The 15,649-nt window shown below is 43.0% G+C and overlaps 1 protein-coding gene and 1 long non-coding RNA gene across 3 annotated transcripts in view; one reads left to right on the top strand and one right to left on the bottom strand.

Moving 5' to 3' along the window:
* Nucleotides 1-485: 485 nt before the first annotated feature.
* On the bottom strand, nt 486-5,600 carry LOC140195164 (uncharacterized). Of its 2 annotated transcripts, none has more exons than XR_011885379.1 (3): nt 5,554-5,600; nt 2,061-2,162; nt 486-1,424 (listed from the first exon to the last, which is right to left on the bottom strand). It is a non-coding gene; the product is annotated as an uncharacterized lncRNA (long non-coding RNA). The 2 variants fall into 2 exon arrangements; XR_011885380.1 differs by lacking the exon at nt 5,554-5,600 and adding an exon at nt 5,146-5,289.
* Nucleotides 4,669-15,649, top strand: part of LOC140195163 (stearoyl-CoA desaturase 5-like) — a 91,111-nt gene continuing 80,130 nt past the window's right edge. The window contains exons 1-2 of the mRNA XM_072253039.1: nt 4,669-4,993; nt 10,859-10,989. Of these exons, the coding sequence (XP_072109140.1) occupies nt 4,837-4,993; nt 10,859-10,989 (288 nt within the window). The 5' untranslated portion in view covers nt 4,669-4,836. The remainder of the gene's footprint in view (nt 4,994-10,858; nt 10,990-15,649) is intronic.

Here is a 15,649-nt window from a genome sequence, read left to right as displayed (position 1 = left end):
TACATGCCTAGGTGGGATAGTGTGTTCCGTTGCGACACTAGTTTAGCTGTGCTTACTCTGGAACCCAGGCAGCATTCCATGAATTCAGTTATTCTGTGTCATTAGGAAGAGCAACCCTGAGAAGTATCTAAACTTGCACAAAGGCATTATGCCACCAGAACTTGAGCCTTCTTAATACGAACAATTACTTTTCTATGCTCATTAAAGCATAATTTAAAAACCTGCTATTGTAAGCATTTAGAATACATTAGCAAAATAATAGTATCCCTTTGAAATATGGTATTATAAAACTTCACTTAAATTGTTCTGTAAACTCCCTCCTGAACTTTTTCAGAAATTTATCTTCAAGGAAGTTGAAAATGCTGTATTTAGTTTTTCTTTTGATATTTAGTAGCTTCCCTTGCTGTTATCAAAGGTTAAAACATATTGCTTTCAGAAACATTCCCTTAAGAATGATAATGGTGCTACTTGATTATATTGCTGACAAAATATTTTATTTTCACAAACACCTCTTTTTAAATATGGCATCAGTCATTTATGTGAAGAACTTAAACATAAATTTAACTTAAAATTACTTTAGCAAATGATCCTTAATGGTATTATGATACAGTAACCATTTTTGGAGTAATATTTTAACTTCAGGTATTACATTGCAAAGATTTAGAGCCAGACCCATGTTATTCCACTCAAAAGGGCAGCCTAACGTTTAGTCCCTCCTCCAGATCAGCAAACAAATGCCATGAACGCAAACTCCCAACGATGATTCATTCAATATGCGGGACCGGTACATTTTGTGGCTTGGACCATCTTTACATGGCTGTTGTTTCTTTCTACAAAAAATTGCAGACTTTCAGTTCCTGCTTGAAATTCTGAAATCTTTTACACATTACAGGTAAATTATGCCAAAAAAAACTAACTCATCCAAATGGAAAATCTATGGGGGGGGGCAGTGGTTGTGAAATCAGGATCAACACTTCTGCATTGCATACTCATTTTAAAATCAGTTAGGGTCATCCAAGTGGTAAATTCTAATTTGGACAGGTGTATCAGGGGAGCACTAGTTGTGACAGGGTATTGGGGAAGGGGAATCATATTTATGATTCCGTGTCTGGCAGCAGAACTCTCTTTTGGAAGAACGGAGGAATTCCACTTCGAATCCTTGAACTGACAGAGGGATGTTTGACACAGTCCTGTTGGTCACATCAAGGAGTCGTAGACATCCGATGATTATGTGTTGTATCGAGCAGCTCTAGTAAAACTGAAGGTAAAGGGTATTAAGGGAAAATCCTTCCAATGGTTGGACTCCTACGTCACGTGGAGGAAGATGACAGTGGTTGCTCGATGTCGACCATACAAGACCCAAGACGTTTCTGGAGAAGTTCCCCACGGTAGTGCCTCAGGTCCAGTCACATGCCAGGCAGCATCTGTAGAGACAAAAAAACAGTTGATCTTTCAGACCAAGAAGCATCTGGACTCTTCTCCCCCTACAGATGTGCCTGACCTGTTGATTTGCTCCGCATTCCAGCATATGGAATTTCTTCCGTTTCTGCGTTCAGTTGCGTCATTGATGATTGGCCTTCCATTATGGAATTGGGAATGGGGTTATTATTGTCGCAAGCACCAGGGTACAGTGAAATGCTTGCCTTGCATGCTGTTCATGTAGATCAAATCATTACGCAGTATATTGAGGTAGAACAAGGTAAAAGTGCAACAGACTGCTGAATAAAGTGTAAAGGGTATAGTGTAGGTAGACAGCAAGGTGCAAGGCCATAAGCAAGGCAGATTGTGAGCTCTATAGTCTATTTTATTTTACGAGGGAACCATTCAATAGTTTTATAACAGTGCAGTGGAAACTGACCTTGAGATGAGTTACATACTTTCAGGCATTTTTATCTTCTGCCCAGTGGGAGAAGGAAGAAGAGAGAATGTCCGGGGAGTGGGGTCTTTGATTATGCTGGCTGCTTTACTGGGGCAGCAGGAAATATACAGAGAGTCCATGGAGGGCAGACTGGTTCCTGTGATATGCTGAGCTGTGTCCACAACTCTCTGTGGTTTCTTACCGTTAAGAGCAGAGCAATGGCTTAGCGATACGAAGCCATGATACATCCAGACAGCTCACACACACACAGAATGCTGGAGGAACTCAGCAGGCCAGGCAGCATCTATGGAAAAGAGTAAACTGTTGACATTTTGGGCTGAGACCCTTCATGAGTTGTTGATGCACTGTCCCCCCGCTCCCCTTCTCGAAGGCAATTACCAGCTCTCATTTTTGCTGACATTTAAGGAAAGGTTGTTGTCATCATCAGCATGTCACTGAGCTCTCCATCTCCTTCCCGTACTCCGATTCATTTTGTTTTTGAGATATGGCCCATGACAGTGGTGCCATCTGCAAACTTGTAGATGGATTTAGGTCGGAGTCTGACCAGGCATCCACGAGTGTACGGAAAATAGAACAGGGGGCTGAGGTCACAGTTTTGTGGGGCACCAGTGTTGAGAATACTCATGGGGCAGGGGTGTTGCTACAGTCAGAAGTGAGGATTTTCATTGCTGGTTACAATGTTCAACTGCACAGCAATTTCAGCTGTCCAAACTTCCATTGGGCAAGACCTAGACAACATTCCAGCAGAGATTGATAAAAGGCCACATAACATCCGTACCAGAAAAGTTGCAGACAATAATCATTTCTGTCAAGACAGAATCTAATGACCTACCCTTGCCCATTCAATGACATTTCCATTGCCGAGTCTGTCATCGATATCCTGGGAGTTCATCACTGACCAGAATCAAACAAGTGGCTGAATACCCTTCAACAAGTGACTCATCTCCTGACACCCCAGGTCCTTCTCACCGAAGAACAAAGCACGAGATGGAATACAAAATGAGTACAGCTCCATCTAGACCAGGGGTTCCCCACTTTCTTTATGCCATGGACCAAAACCATTAAGCAAGGGGGTCCACAGACCCCAGACTGGGATCCCCTGATCTACAGCAATCCACCACCCTGCATTTAGTACTGTCTACCAATGGCACGCAGCACCTCCCAAACATACAACTGCTGCTACCAAGATGCACAAAGGCAGCAAGCTCAGGGGACCATCATTACCAGCAGGTTCCCTTCAAATTCGATGAATCTAAATCCTAGGACTCCCTGCTCGACAACATTGAGGGAGTACCTTCACCGAGGCACAGCAGAAGGCGTCTCACCACTACCCCTTACAGTAGGGAACCTGCGGAATGCTCTGCCGCAGACTGTGGTGGCGGCCAAGTCCATGGGTATACTTAAGGCAGAAGTTGGTCGTTTCCTGATCGGTCAGGGCATCAAAAGATATGGTGAGAAAGCAGGTGCATGGGGTTGAGTGGGATCTGGGATCAGCCATGATGGAATGGCAGAGCAGACTTGATGGGCTGAATGGCCTAATTCTACTCCTATGGTCTAATTGAAGAGGACAATAATAACAGCCTGGTCAGTAGTACCCAAGTCCACATATACAGGCCCCCCCCCCCCCAAAAAAAGCAAATGTAGTTATCACAAGAACTCCTAACTATGTCTCTGTCCCCCTGAAGTAATGCCAAGGCCGTGGCCTTACTGCAGGCTTGGTGAATTCTGGTTCTGAGGGAATCTAATGGCGAGTGACTGTTTTAAATTCCGTTGTTACTCAGCTGCTGAAACCCATCTGCGAAATGGTTCCTCCCGTGTTGAATGCAGACGCACATCTCCTGCAGGATAATCTCTGGTTGCTGGGTGTACGTTGAATGCTGCTGTCCAGGCGTTTTTAAAACGCGAGAGAACGTAACAAATGGGGCTTACTCTCCTTCCCCAAGCCGCTTATCCCTCAGTATTCAAGAGAAGGCTCTCCAAATTCGTGTGTTTTGGGCAATATATTTTGATGGCTTCAACGTTCCCTCTAATAATTTTTAAACAGCTGTGCGGACCAATCATTGCCCGTTTTGGTAGTACAGCAGTTCGATGGCTCTTCTCTTTCCGATAATTGCTGTCTCAAGTATCTGTTGCCCGGCCCCAAGCGTCTATAAGCCCCGGGCTCTCTGGCTCGGCTTCTGTCTCCGTTACTCCGGATGCACACCCCCGATCACTTTCTGTGCACGCTCCAGTCTCCATTCTGTCAGTCTGATTGTTCATTCCGGTTGCTCCGTTCTCTGTCAGTCCGGTGCACGACCCCCGCCCCCCCAGGCTCCGGTGTCTGTATGTGCGGGTGCACGCCCCCAGACTCCGGAGTCTGTAATTCCGGGTGCACGCCCCCCAGGCTCCGGTGTCTGTCGGTTCGGGTGCACGCCCCCTCCCCCCCCCCCAGGTTCCGGAATCTGTTGGTCCGGATGCACCCCCCCCCCAATGCTCCGGTGTCTGTATGTCCGGGTGCACGCCCCCCTTTCCCCCGGCTCCGGTGTCTGTCGGTCTGGGTGCACCTTCCCCCCCCCCCCCCGGCTCCGGTGTCCGGGTGCACCCCCCCCCCCCCCGGCTCTGGTGTCTGGCGGTCCGGGTGCACGCCCCCCTTTCCCCCGGCTCCAGTGTCTGTCGGTCCGGGTGCACGCCCCCCTTTCCCCCGGCTCCGGTGTCTGTCGGTCTGGGTGCACCCCGCCCCCCCCCCGGCTCTGGTTAGGTGTTGCTGCAGTCGGCGCTACAGGTGGAGCCGCGCTGATGCCCGGCTCTGATTGGCTGCGCGCTGCCAGAAGGCGGCCGGGTCCCGGGTCTCGAGCTCCGCTCACTGGCGCGAGATGCCTGTGCTGCCGTCGCGCGTCGGTCCGTCCGCCTGAGCGCGCTGGGGCCGGGCCGGGCTGAGGCGAGCCGAGACGGCGGGCACACCGGCCGTGTCTGCCAGCATGGAGCGTGAGGAGAAGATAGGCGGTGGGTGGCCGGGGGGCCGGGCCGCGCACAGGATCGTCTGGAGGAACGTCGTGCTGATGAGTTTGTTGCACCTGGGCGCCGTGTACTCGCTGAGCCTCGTCCCGTATGCCCAGCCGCTGACCTGGCTCTGGGGTGAGTGAGTGAGCGGCCAGCCGGCCGGCCGCTGGAAGTCGCCCCGCCGGCCGGCCGCTGGAAGTCGCCCCGATGGCGCAGCCTCCCTCCCTGCCGTCCGAGTGGCGTTGGCTTGGCGGCCCGGCGCCCAGACCCCTGCCGGTGAAACTTACCCGCTGGGGTAAAATGTCCACGCCGCCCTGAAACGAATGCTTGCCGTGGTACTGGGGGAATCGCGGGTCGGGCGGGCGCCCTTAATACCCTGAAAGGCGAGACACGGGTACCCGCACCGCCGGCGACCCCCATCCGCCACTCAGTACCGACCTCAACTCTGCTGTCTTTGCCCCACATCCCCTCCCCCATTTCACACTCGTCACTCACCCCCCCCCCCCAGCCTGTCCCCTCAGTATCTCAATCACCTTCGCCTCCCCAGCCCCGGACATTTCTGACCCCACTCGGCCCTTTGCAGTCGTGTCTCATGATGTTCCAACTGGGTTCTTTATTCTACTTCAGCCCCGTTTATTTTATCCCCCCCTTCCAAACCCCCGCAGCCTGGATTCTCAAAAAAAAAATCACTCGACCTGCTGCTGCTGAGAGCGCGGAGCTGCAACGGCGAATGCACACGTGTAACAATGACTAATTATTGACCACGGTTAAAGAATTTTCATGCAATTGGATACCAGTGGTGATGATAACACACGTTGGTTTTAATCACACTGATGATTTGTGCTACGGTGCCTGCTGTAAAAGTCTGCAGTGGCTCAGGGAAATTGCATTCACAGAATGACACATCAGATTTGATTTCCATAAGTATCAATGTCTGGTCAGGGAAAAGGGAATGCATTAGTGCTTAATCTGATATCATGTGAATAATGAAATATTGTTAATTCGATTTTAAATGGTTATCTGCTTAAAGTGCATGTTGAATGTTTGTGACCCTCTTTAAACAACTCAGGTTTATTTCACACTTTCTTAATGCAGGACCGTAAATGCTCCCACGGCATTTTACAGGAGTGTTAACCAACAAAACTTGAGGTAGAGCACAGGCTATTAAAGGTGATTAATGGTCTGGCTAGCAGCATTTTTAAAGAGATGGAAAATAATTAGTGACAGAGAAAGGTGCTACCCTATTCAGGTTAATTTCAATCTGCAAATACCGATGTCAAGAAATGCTATAAATTTAATTCCATTGAGGTAATCTTGTCTTAATCTATCAAGGGAGTCAAAATAGAGTCAGTCATAGACTTATGACTGACAGAATTCCCGGTCTGGGTAAATAACATAATAACTTCCTATAACATGTAGGAATTCAGTGTTTCTTTAGCTGAACAGATTTGCAGCCATTCTTTATTGCAGAATTAATATTGAATAATTTATGTTTTACATAAGCTTCAGCAAGTGCAGGCTTTGTCTAAAGATATAAATTATTAGATAATCTTAAAGTTGATTAAATTAGCATGAACTGTTTAGTGAAAATTTAGCAAATTGTTTAATGTTAACTTAAAAGCCAAATAAAACTATCCTTAACTAAAAGGAAGTTGTGAGAATTTGCTGTTCTTATCTGCTGGTCTTGAATTTTGGGTTTGAAACCTGAATTGTCTGATATTCAAACTTTAATTGTTGTGACTGTAGGTATGCATTCACTTACAGAAAGTCATCAGGACGTGCATTGATTCAAAGCAATGTAAGTGGTAAGCCGAAAACTAACCCTTACAAATCCACTATTTAAAGTTTTTAAAACATATTGAAATAGTTATCCAGTACAATTTTAAAGATAATTCGATGAGCTTGGTCACCTTTTTTTGCCATATAAAATACTGTTGATTTTAAAAAAATATTGAAAACATCAGCAAGTTTATAAACAATTGACTGTATACTCAGGAACAGCTGTAATGAAGGAAATATGACTTAAAATGTAAGATATTCAGTTTCTTTTCAAGAATTTTCTGTAGATTTATTTTGAAAACTAGCCTTATTCAAAATGGATGTGATGGCAATAATCTTTATTTTATGAAAAACAGTAAGTTGCATTTATGGAGCATGTTTTTATAACTCAAAATATCCCAAGGCAGTTTACAAGAGTATCAACAAACACAATTTGACAGGACATACAAGAAGATATTAGCAGAGGTGACTACAGCCACAGGGTGATCTTGTCTTTGATATCCACAGAAGTTATTGTTATCTCCAAATTGCTTTAGGTAAGTCATAACAGGTGTAGATAACTAACACAAACAGAAATTAACTTCTCCAATAAATTACAGTAGTGATTAGAATCAGGTTTAATAACACTAGCAGATGTCATTAAATTGGTTGTTTTGCAGCAGCAGCAGTACATTGCAATACAAAACAAAAACTATAAATTATAATAAATATATATTTAGTACAAAAAGAGAGCAAATAAAACAGATCATGAATCAACCCATAATCCACAAACTTGAAAACATTATCACAGTGATTCACTCTGCCATGACAGAAAGAATGGTCCTTAATAGCTGAGTATTAAATTGTAGTTGTCAAAGGCAACTAGCTATGAAAAATTGGATGACTAAAAAGTTTGACAGATTTTTGGGAACAGCAGGATGAGAGGTAGAGGTTTAGCAAGAATTTCAGATGAGGCCATGCTGTCTAAAGTGTGGCCACCATAAGTAAGTAAATGATTTTCACATTTAAACCAAAGCACAGTATGTCTTGTTGTTCAAACTTTGTGTAAATCTTAACTTCTTGTGCACAACCTATGCATACCACTTTCATTCCCTTTATGCAAAGTTTTAGAGTTGTTCGAAGCATGAGTTAGGTTAGTGACTTTATTTTGCATTTTTTGTTGACTTTGTCAGTCACAGTGAGTATGTAAACTTTTAGTTCAAATTCAGGTTTAATTGTTGTTCAACCATGATACAGCCAAACAACACAGTATTGATTACACTGGGGCCAAGTTGCAAAACACAGTCCCAGCAGTCACACACAGAAAGAAGGCACATTTAGCACATACAAGTACAGTGACTTTCCATAAAATTCCATTACTAGATCACAGTGTCAGGAGCAGGAAATGGGGGGCTTGCTAATACAGATGAGTTTAAAGATAGTCTTCTGTACAGCAGTTACATAATCCCCCTGCTTTAATGTTAAGAGTGTGATATGGTTTTGTGCCTACGGGGAAATTAGAGTGAAAAGATTCCATTTTATTTATGTACAAAGTAATTCAGTAAAGTTCTATTATGAAAATATAGGTGGTATCTAGGAGCCAATGTTCATTGTTTAGCTCATAACAAGTAACATACCTTAATCAACGAAAGCAGCACATTTAGTTCTACATCATTTTTCCTATGTAACTTTTTATATTACACATTTTAAGAATAAGAGTGCATTGAGTTTCAGCCACATTAGGATTATTACTTTTCTCAATTTATTCTACCTGCTAAGCTTGCTGCAACATTAATCTGTCAGCAATATCAGATAAATCTTTTGGATGTGAATCTCTCAGTGTTCAGATTTCTCTCCAATGTGCCTAAGGTTTCTAATTAAGGGTGTATATATAATCCATCACTTTTTCACATCTTTTCAAATTTTAGGGAATAAAGAGAATAATGGGTTGCTTTTGCACCTTTAAAACAATGTGGAAAAATGAACTTTAGAAAAAGAAGGAAAATTAATATTCTCAACATATAACATTAAAACTATTTCTTAACCAGTTAGCTCCTGGATTATGCTTCCTATTTTCGGACATATTGAGGAAAGTGAAGTTCAGCTTTATTGGAGCAAAGTAAAATTTCTTATTGAATTTGCAACCTGTTTTACACTAATTTTCTTTATCTGTGAAGTCAACAGGAAATAAAATGAGGAAGTGTCACTCTTATGTTGCCCTTTTTTTTTGCAGAAATGCCCAAGACAAATTTATAGCAATACCTCCACCACCCCCCACCTTGCCTCACTACCGGTATTTAAAAAAATTACGCTGTGTTCTCTCACGTGATTTTAAAAGATAGGTTGTTCCAGGCCGTGTCTGTAGTTTGTGTACAGTTCTGGTCACCCCATTATAGAAAGGATGTCAAGGCTTTGGAGAGGGTGCAGAAAAGGTTTAAGAGGATGTTGCCTGGATTAGAGGACATGTGCTATCATGAGAGGTTGGACAAACTTAGGTTGTTTTCTCTGGAGCAGTGGAGGCTGAGGCAAGATCTGATGGAGGTTTATAAGATTATGAGAGGTAGACAGAGTATCAAAATTTTTCCAAGTGTTGAAATATCTAATACCATGGGCATGCAATTAAGGTGAGAGGGGTATTTTTCAGAGGAGATATGAGGGGTAAGTTTTGGGTTCCTGGAATGAGCTTCCTGGGGTGGTGGTAGAGACAGAAACATTAGAGACTTTTAAGAGATGTTTAGATGGGCACATGAATGTGAGGAAAATGGAAGGACATGGACATTGTGTAGGCAGAAGAGACTAGTTTGACCATTTGATTACCTATTTGATTACTTGTTGGCTATTTGATTACTAATTTAACTGGTTTGGCACAGCATTGTGGGCCAAAGGGCTTGTTCCTGTACTGTACTGTTCTATGTTCTGTTTTCTAGCCCAAAACACTTATTTATTTTAATTAGGTTGGGATGAAAGGGAATGCAAACATTGGAAATCTAAAGGAAAACGTGCTTTATAAAAAAACAAACATTTCAGGTATCCCTATTAGGCAAAATCACCTGGAGCATTAACCTCTTCTTAGTGTTTCAAGTGTTTAGTAAGTTGTGTCTGCTCTAGTTTTGTGAGTTCTGAGGTGGTGGATGAAGCCAAAGTAGAAATAGCGGACTGTGCCTCAAGTGGTACATACTGGGATGGGTGGTTTAGAAAGCAGGGTTTTTCTCCTGCCATTTATTGTGTGTTTCTATGCTGAAGTCTTGGTATCATCACTTTGAGTAGTCGTTGCACAGGGATTCCCAAGAATCAGTACCGCTATTGCCATTTTTCTAAGGAGGTGAATCTTTTCCTCTGTCTAACTTTGTCTCTTGCTGTGACAGAGCTCTGAATAGATTATCTGTTTTGGAAGTATAGTATAGAGCATGAATTCCTCATCTGAGCCGATTAAATGTAACTTGGGACAGAAACATTGCTGTGGAAGAAGATGCTGATCACTTGCCCAGCCATTGGGTTTGGATAATTGTTGATTAGCAATGGTCAGGCACGTTGAATCACCAATGAGCCCTGTTGAAGGAGTCCATGTCCCAGAAGTATGTAGGAGGGCAGAGAAGGCCATGAGCTTGGTGCCAGGTTTGAGAGCTTTTCTTTGGGTAGCCAGAGTCTTTGCTGACATGGTGATGATGAATTTCATCAACAACATCTGCCTTCATTAAGCGGTGACAAATCAGTCATGTTTCTAAGCACAACAAATTCTGCCACTGCTGGAAATCCAAAGCAACACAGACAAACTGCTGGAAGAACTCAGTGGGTCAGGCATGGAAATGAACAAACAGTCGATGTTTCGGTCTTGAAGAAAATCCTTGACCCGAAACATCGACTGTCCACTTCAGTGGATGCTGCCTAGCCTGCTGAGTTCCTCCAGCATTGTGTGTGTGTGTGTGTTTGTTTGTTTGTTTTTTTAATGGGTGCTACATTACATGCTGTGTATTTCCCTGTTTTTTTTAGTATTGTGCACACTTTGCTCAAATATTTCATACTTGTGATATAATATGGAAATTATCCCTTGGGTTAGGCATGCATCTATCTGCTCGAGGTTAAGGAGTGAAGAAGCAACTATTTCACTAAAGAGATGAATGACAGTAAATGCATGGAAATCACTTGCATGACTCACATTGTTTTACTGAATGTCCCAGTAGGTAGTCATGAGTTTAGGAATAAAAAGTGCCATGATATTAATCCCACTTTTCTGCTCTACAGCTTATATTTGTTTTCTAATAACGGCCCTTGGAGTGACAGCTGGTGCACACCGATTATGGAGCCATCGGTCTTACAAGGCAAAACTGCCACTACGGATGTTCTTGGCTGCTGCCAACTCCATGGCTTTTCAGGTGACTCTTCTGACTGAAAAATGTTTTCAATCTAGCACTGATATCTTGGTCATTAAATTGTGGATATACTTACATTTATTATGTAGAAATGAATTGAAATCAAACAGTCTAAAAATAAATTTTGTTCTAATTTTTATTTAATATGAAATATTCTACATGTTTTATTTGAGCTTGACATGCATTTAAAAAAAAATCACTGAATTTGAACAGTTCAGCTCCACGCAAACATTCTGTTACCCATTTCATTGTCTTTTGTATTTTATTGGATCAGTAGAGAGTTTAATATCAGTGATATGAAGTATTCTTTGTAGTATGCAATTAAAAAGTAAACTTTAATCCATCTAGGATGTGATAGTGCATGCCCATAGGCAATGAATCTGTAACATATTAATATTAGATTCAACTTTATTGTCATTGTGCCGAGTACAGATACAAAGCCGATGAAATGCAGTTAGCATCTGACCAGAAATGCAAAGAATAGTGTTATTTACAAAATAACTGTGAATAAAAAGTGCTACAGCACACAAATATAAAACTACTGAGACAGTACAATATGGGTGCAATACTGCTTAGCGCTATGATGTGAGGTTCAACAGAGTCACAGCCACAGGGAAGAAGTTCTTCCTGTGCCTGCTGGTGCGGGAGCGGAGGCTCCTGTAGCGCCTACTGGGTGGGAGGAGAGTAAAAAGCCCATGGTTAGAGTGAGATGCATCCTTGATAATGCTTTTCACCTTGCCAAGGCGTTTATGGTAGATGTACTCAATGGCGGGCAATTGGGTGCTGATAATCCGCTGGGCAGTTTTCACCACCCGCTGGAGTGCTTTGTGGTCTGATACGAGACAATTGCCGTACCACACTGAGATGCAGTTGGTGAGTATGCTCTCAATGGTACAACGGTAAAAGTCCGTCCATATCCTGGGACAGAGGTGAACTTTCTTGATGCTCCGCAGGAAATAAAGGCGCTGTTGCGCCTTTTTGATCAGGATGGAGGAGTGATGATCAGGGACCAGGTGAGATCCTCGGAAATGTGGACACCAAGGAATTTGAAGCTTGATACATGCTCACTACAGCTCCGTTGATGTAGATGGGGACGTGAGTGTGGCTCCTAGCATGCCTGAAGTCCACAATGATCTCCTTGGTCTTCTGGGTGTTAAGGGTCAGGTTGTTGTCGGCACACCACACGGCCAGGTCCCTGTAGGCTGTTTCATTAATCCCCTCTGATCAGGCCATCCACAGTGGTGTCGTCTGCGAACTTGATTATGGAGTTAGAACCATGTACAGGAACGCAGTTATAGGTGAAAAGGGAGTACAGAGGAGGGCTCAGCTCACAGCCTTGAGGCACGCTGGTGTTCAGGGTGAGAGTGGAGGAGGAGAGGTTGTCTAACTTAACTGATTGGGGTCTGTAAGTCAGAAAGTCCAAGGTCCAATTGCAGAGGGATGAGCTGATACCAAGCTGGCGAAGTTTGGCGATCATCTTGGAGGAGATCACAGTATTGAATGCCAAATTAAAGTCTTGAGCAGCATTCTGACGTAAGGGTTGGGGCTGTCCAGGTGGGTCAAGGCAGAGTGAAGTGCTGTGGAGATGGCGGCCTCTGTTGACCTGTTGGTGCGATAGGCAAATTGATGGTGGTCCAGGGTAGAGGGCAGACAGGATTTCAGATCTGATAGAACCAGTCTCTCAAAGCCCTTTGCAATGATGGGGGTGAGTGCAACTGGACGGAAGTCATTCAGGCCTGTGGCAGTGGAATGCTTCAGCACTGGCACGATGGTGGCGATCTCGAAGCTTGTGAGGACAACTGCCTGGGCCAGGGACAGATTAAAAATGTCCGTGAAGACCCCGGTCAACTGCCCTGCACAGATTCTGAGTACACGACCAGGTATTCCATCTGGACCAGCTGCCTTCCGTACATTCACCCTTCGCAGGGTGGTGCAAACATCAGAGGTGGAAAGTGAGAGAGGCAGTTCACCAGGTGGGAGATCCGCTTTGAGGGTGATCTCCTTGTTCTCTCGGTCAAAGCGAGCGTAGAAGTAATTGAGCTCATCAGGGAGGGAAGCAGAGCTGGAAGGGGGCACAATACTAGGTGGTTTGAAGTCTGTAGTGACCTGTATGCCATGCCACATGAGCCGGGGCTCCGAGGAGTTGAAATGCTCCTCGATTCTCTGTTTGTGCATGTGTTTAACCTGAGAGATTCCCCTCCTCAGGTTGGCCCTGGCTGAGCTGTAAACCTCCTAGTCTCCAGACCTGAAGGCTGAATCTCTGGCTTTGAGCAGGAGGTGAACTTCTCTGTTCATCCATGGTTTCTGATTTGTGATGTCGCTCTACCTACACACTTGTTGATGTGCTCTTTTCAAGGACAGAGTTAGTATATAAATCAATGTTAATCTGAGAATCTGTGGTGGCATGGGCGGCAAACGTGCTCCAGTCTGTGTGCTGGAATTGGTGCTGAAGGGCAGAGTCAGCACCCTCCAGCCAGATCTTAATAGTCTTCATTGTGTTAATCATGATAGAATAAGATGTGTAACAACAACAGTTTATATTCTGCAAGAGACTAGACTTAATAGCTAGGGAGTCACAATTAGTTCTGAGTGGGATTCAAGTTAAATAACATGGCAATTAATTACACACTTTATTTATGCTACACTTGAGTTGAAGAATTCAAATGAATATAACTTCAAGACAAGTGCTGCCGTCAAGTGAACTGTGTTGCTGTGTGAATTGACTCTTACTGGCGTCAATAAATGTAACTTGTTGATACTGACTGCAATTTGTAATGAAGTATGACTGTATGGACATACCTTGGAACATGATGTGAAATATTATCAAATGACGTTTTCGTAGGGTGAGACATGAAAGTCTGGTTTAAGGGGTGATCATAATGACACCTTAGGTATTTGTATTCTCTCATTTAGTAATTTACTTACAAACTAAACATTTTGCCCAGAATTTTTAAACCAGTTGCTTTTCTGAAGAAACCCCAATCCATTTAATGCTTAGTTTTAACTAATATCTCTTTTGCCTTAGTTGATTTCTATATCAAAAAGCTGAATAAGAATTCTGAACCAGAGTTGGTTTCTCTCTGTTAAAATTCCTTTATTAAACAATTGTTCTAAAAATAAAAGGCAGAGGCTTAGAAATTTGTCCACATCCACTAAAGGTCTCTCAACCCTTCCCTGTTTGATGTGCACTGACAGGCATATTGATCAAACATCCACTGACATCCAGGATTTCTCCTGAAATTTTATTAAGACACTCTGATATTAAGATACTCCTATGGCTATATTGACACTAACTGAATGGATGAGTGAGTGGTATTTTTAAGTAATCATCTAATCATTTTAGAATCTTTTAATATGGCTGTCCACTTCAGCAGTTTGTAATAGTGATGCTGACGTAAAGTGTTGTAATTTTGAGGTAATAAAGCATCATACAGAAGTGAAGAATTTTGTATGGCAGTCTCATTCTTCTGTAAAGTCTCTTGTTGACAGGTCTTTTGAGGGCATATATGATTACGTATACTTTGAATTTGCCAGCAGGGCAGCTTGTGGTGTGCTTTGTTTTATAGAGCAGTAGTTGTGTTCCTATAGACAAATGTTTCACACAATCACGAAAATGGTGAAAACTTGGCAGAAGCCCTCAAAAACAACAGATTGTCAAGAAAGGCTACTCATAAATTATGGTCAGAAATTGCTTTCGATTTTTGAAGCCTCATATTTTTATACAGTGGCTTGAATGTAACTTCTAATATTTTGCTTTCACAATATGGCAGATCACTTGTAATTCTTTAATTGAGAAAACAACTGAAAAATGGAGTGTGATTTTGGTCAGGCTAGCACTTTGAGGAAGTTTGTTTTTTTTTGCCCTCCTGCAAGCGGTAAGTCTGTTTATTTGCAATTAGTTATATTCTTCTGCCCTACATTGAGCTGAGGCTGGTGCCTTTCCCCCCATTATCTGATGATAGAAAGTGGAATATGATATCTAAAATTGGGTATCTAAATTTTCAGCAAATGTTACTAAAAGTTCCAGTTGGATGTTGTAAGAGATATTGACACTTATTTCTGATGACATCTAACTGCAGTATAAAAGTATCAATGCAATTGCCAAAGATTACTTACAGAACAAAGTTGGTAAAACAACATTATTAAAATAGCACGTGACTGACTTAAAAAAAAAAAAGTTGGTTCAATGAGGTTGTCATGTACCCCGTGACGGGGGATAAGAACCAGCAGAGATGGAAAACACTTTGGAGTCCAGTATTGCTATAAACTAATAATATTTATTAGTGACTACGCAATACAGTAATATAAATGTAAATAAATCAAACAGGTTAGCAGTGATTTTTTTAATATATATATCAGTAAGTGTGGAGATAGATGTACATGAAAAACCAAGCTTCTTTAAGTCTAGAGGTAAAAAGATACAGTCTTACGATGATGAGTAAAGTTCAGTTCAGTTCGTAGTATTTAGTTGAGTAGTGATGGGGGGGGGAGAGAGAGAGAGCGTTGAGTCGAGTCTTCAGGTGAGCTGTTGCCATCGATCTTCTCGTCGTCCTCCGAAATCCTTCACAAGTCACCGACTGTGACTTTAACCAGGGGGACCAGTTTTCCTGTGGTGGAGCTATCACCCCGGCAGGGTGGACACATAGACAACTCCCCACCAGTC

Source organism: Mobula birostris, chromosome 3, assembly GCF_030028105.1.
Source record: "Mobula birostris isolate sMobBir1 chromosome 3, sMobBir1.hap1, whole genome shotgun sequence".
Classification (NCBI taxonomy): domain Eukaryota; kingdom Metazoa; phylum Chordata; class Chondrichthyes; order Myliobatiformes; family Myliobatidae; genus Mobula; species Mobula birostris.
The sequence above is the reverse complement of the archived record's forward strand: the minus strand, read 5'-3'. Positions and strand labels throughout refer to the sequence as shown.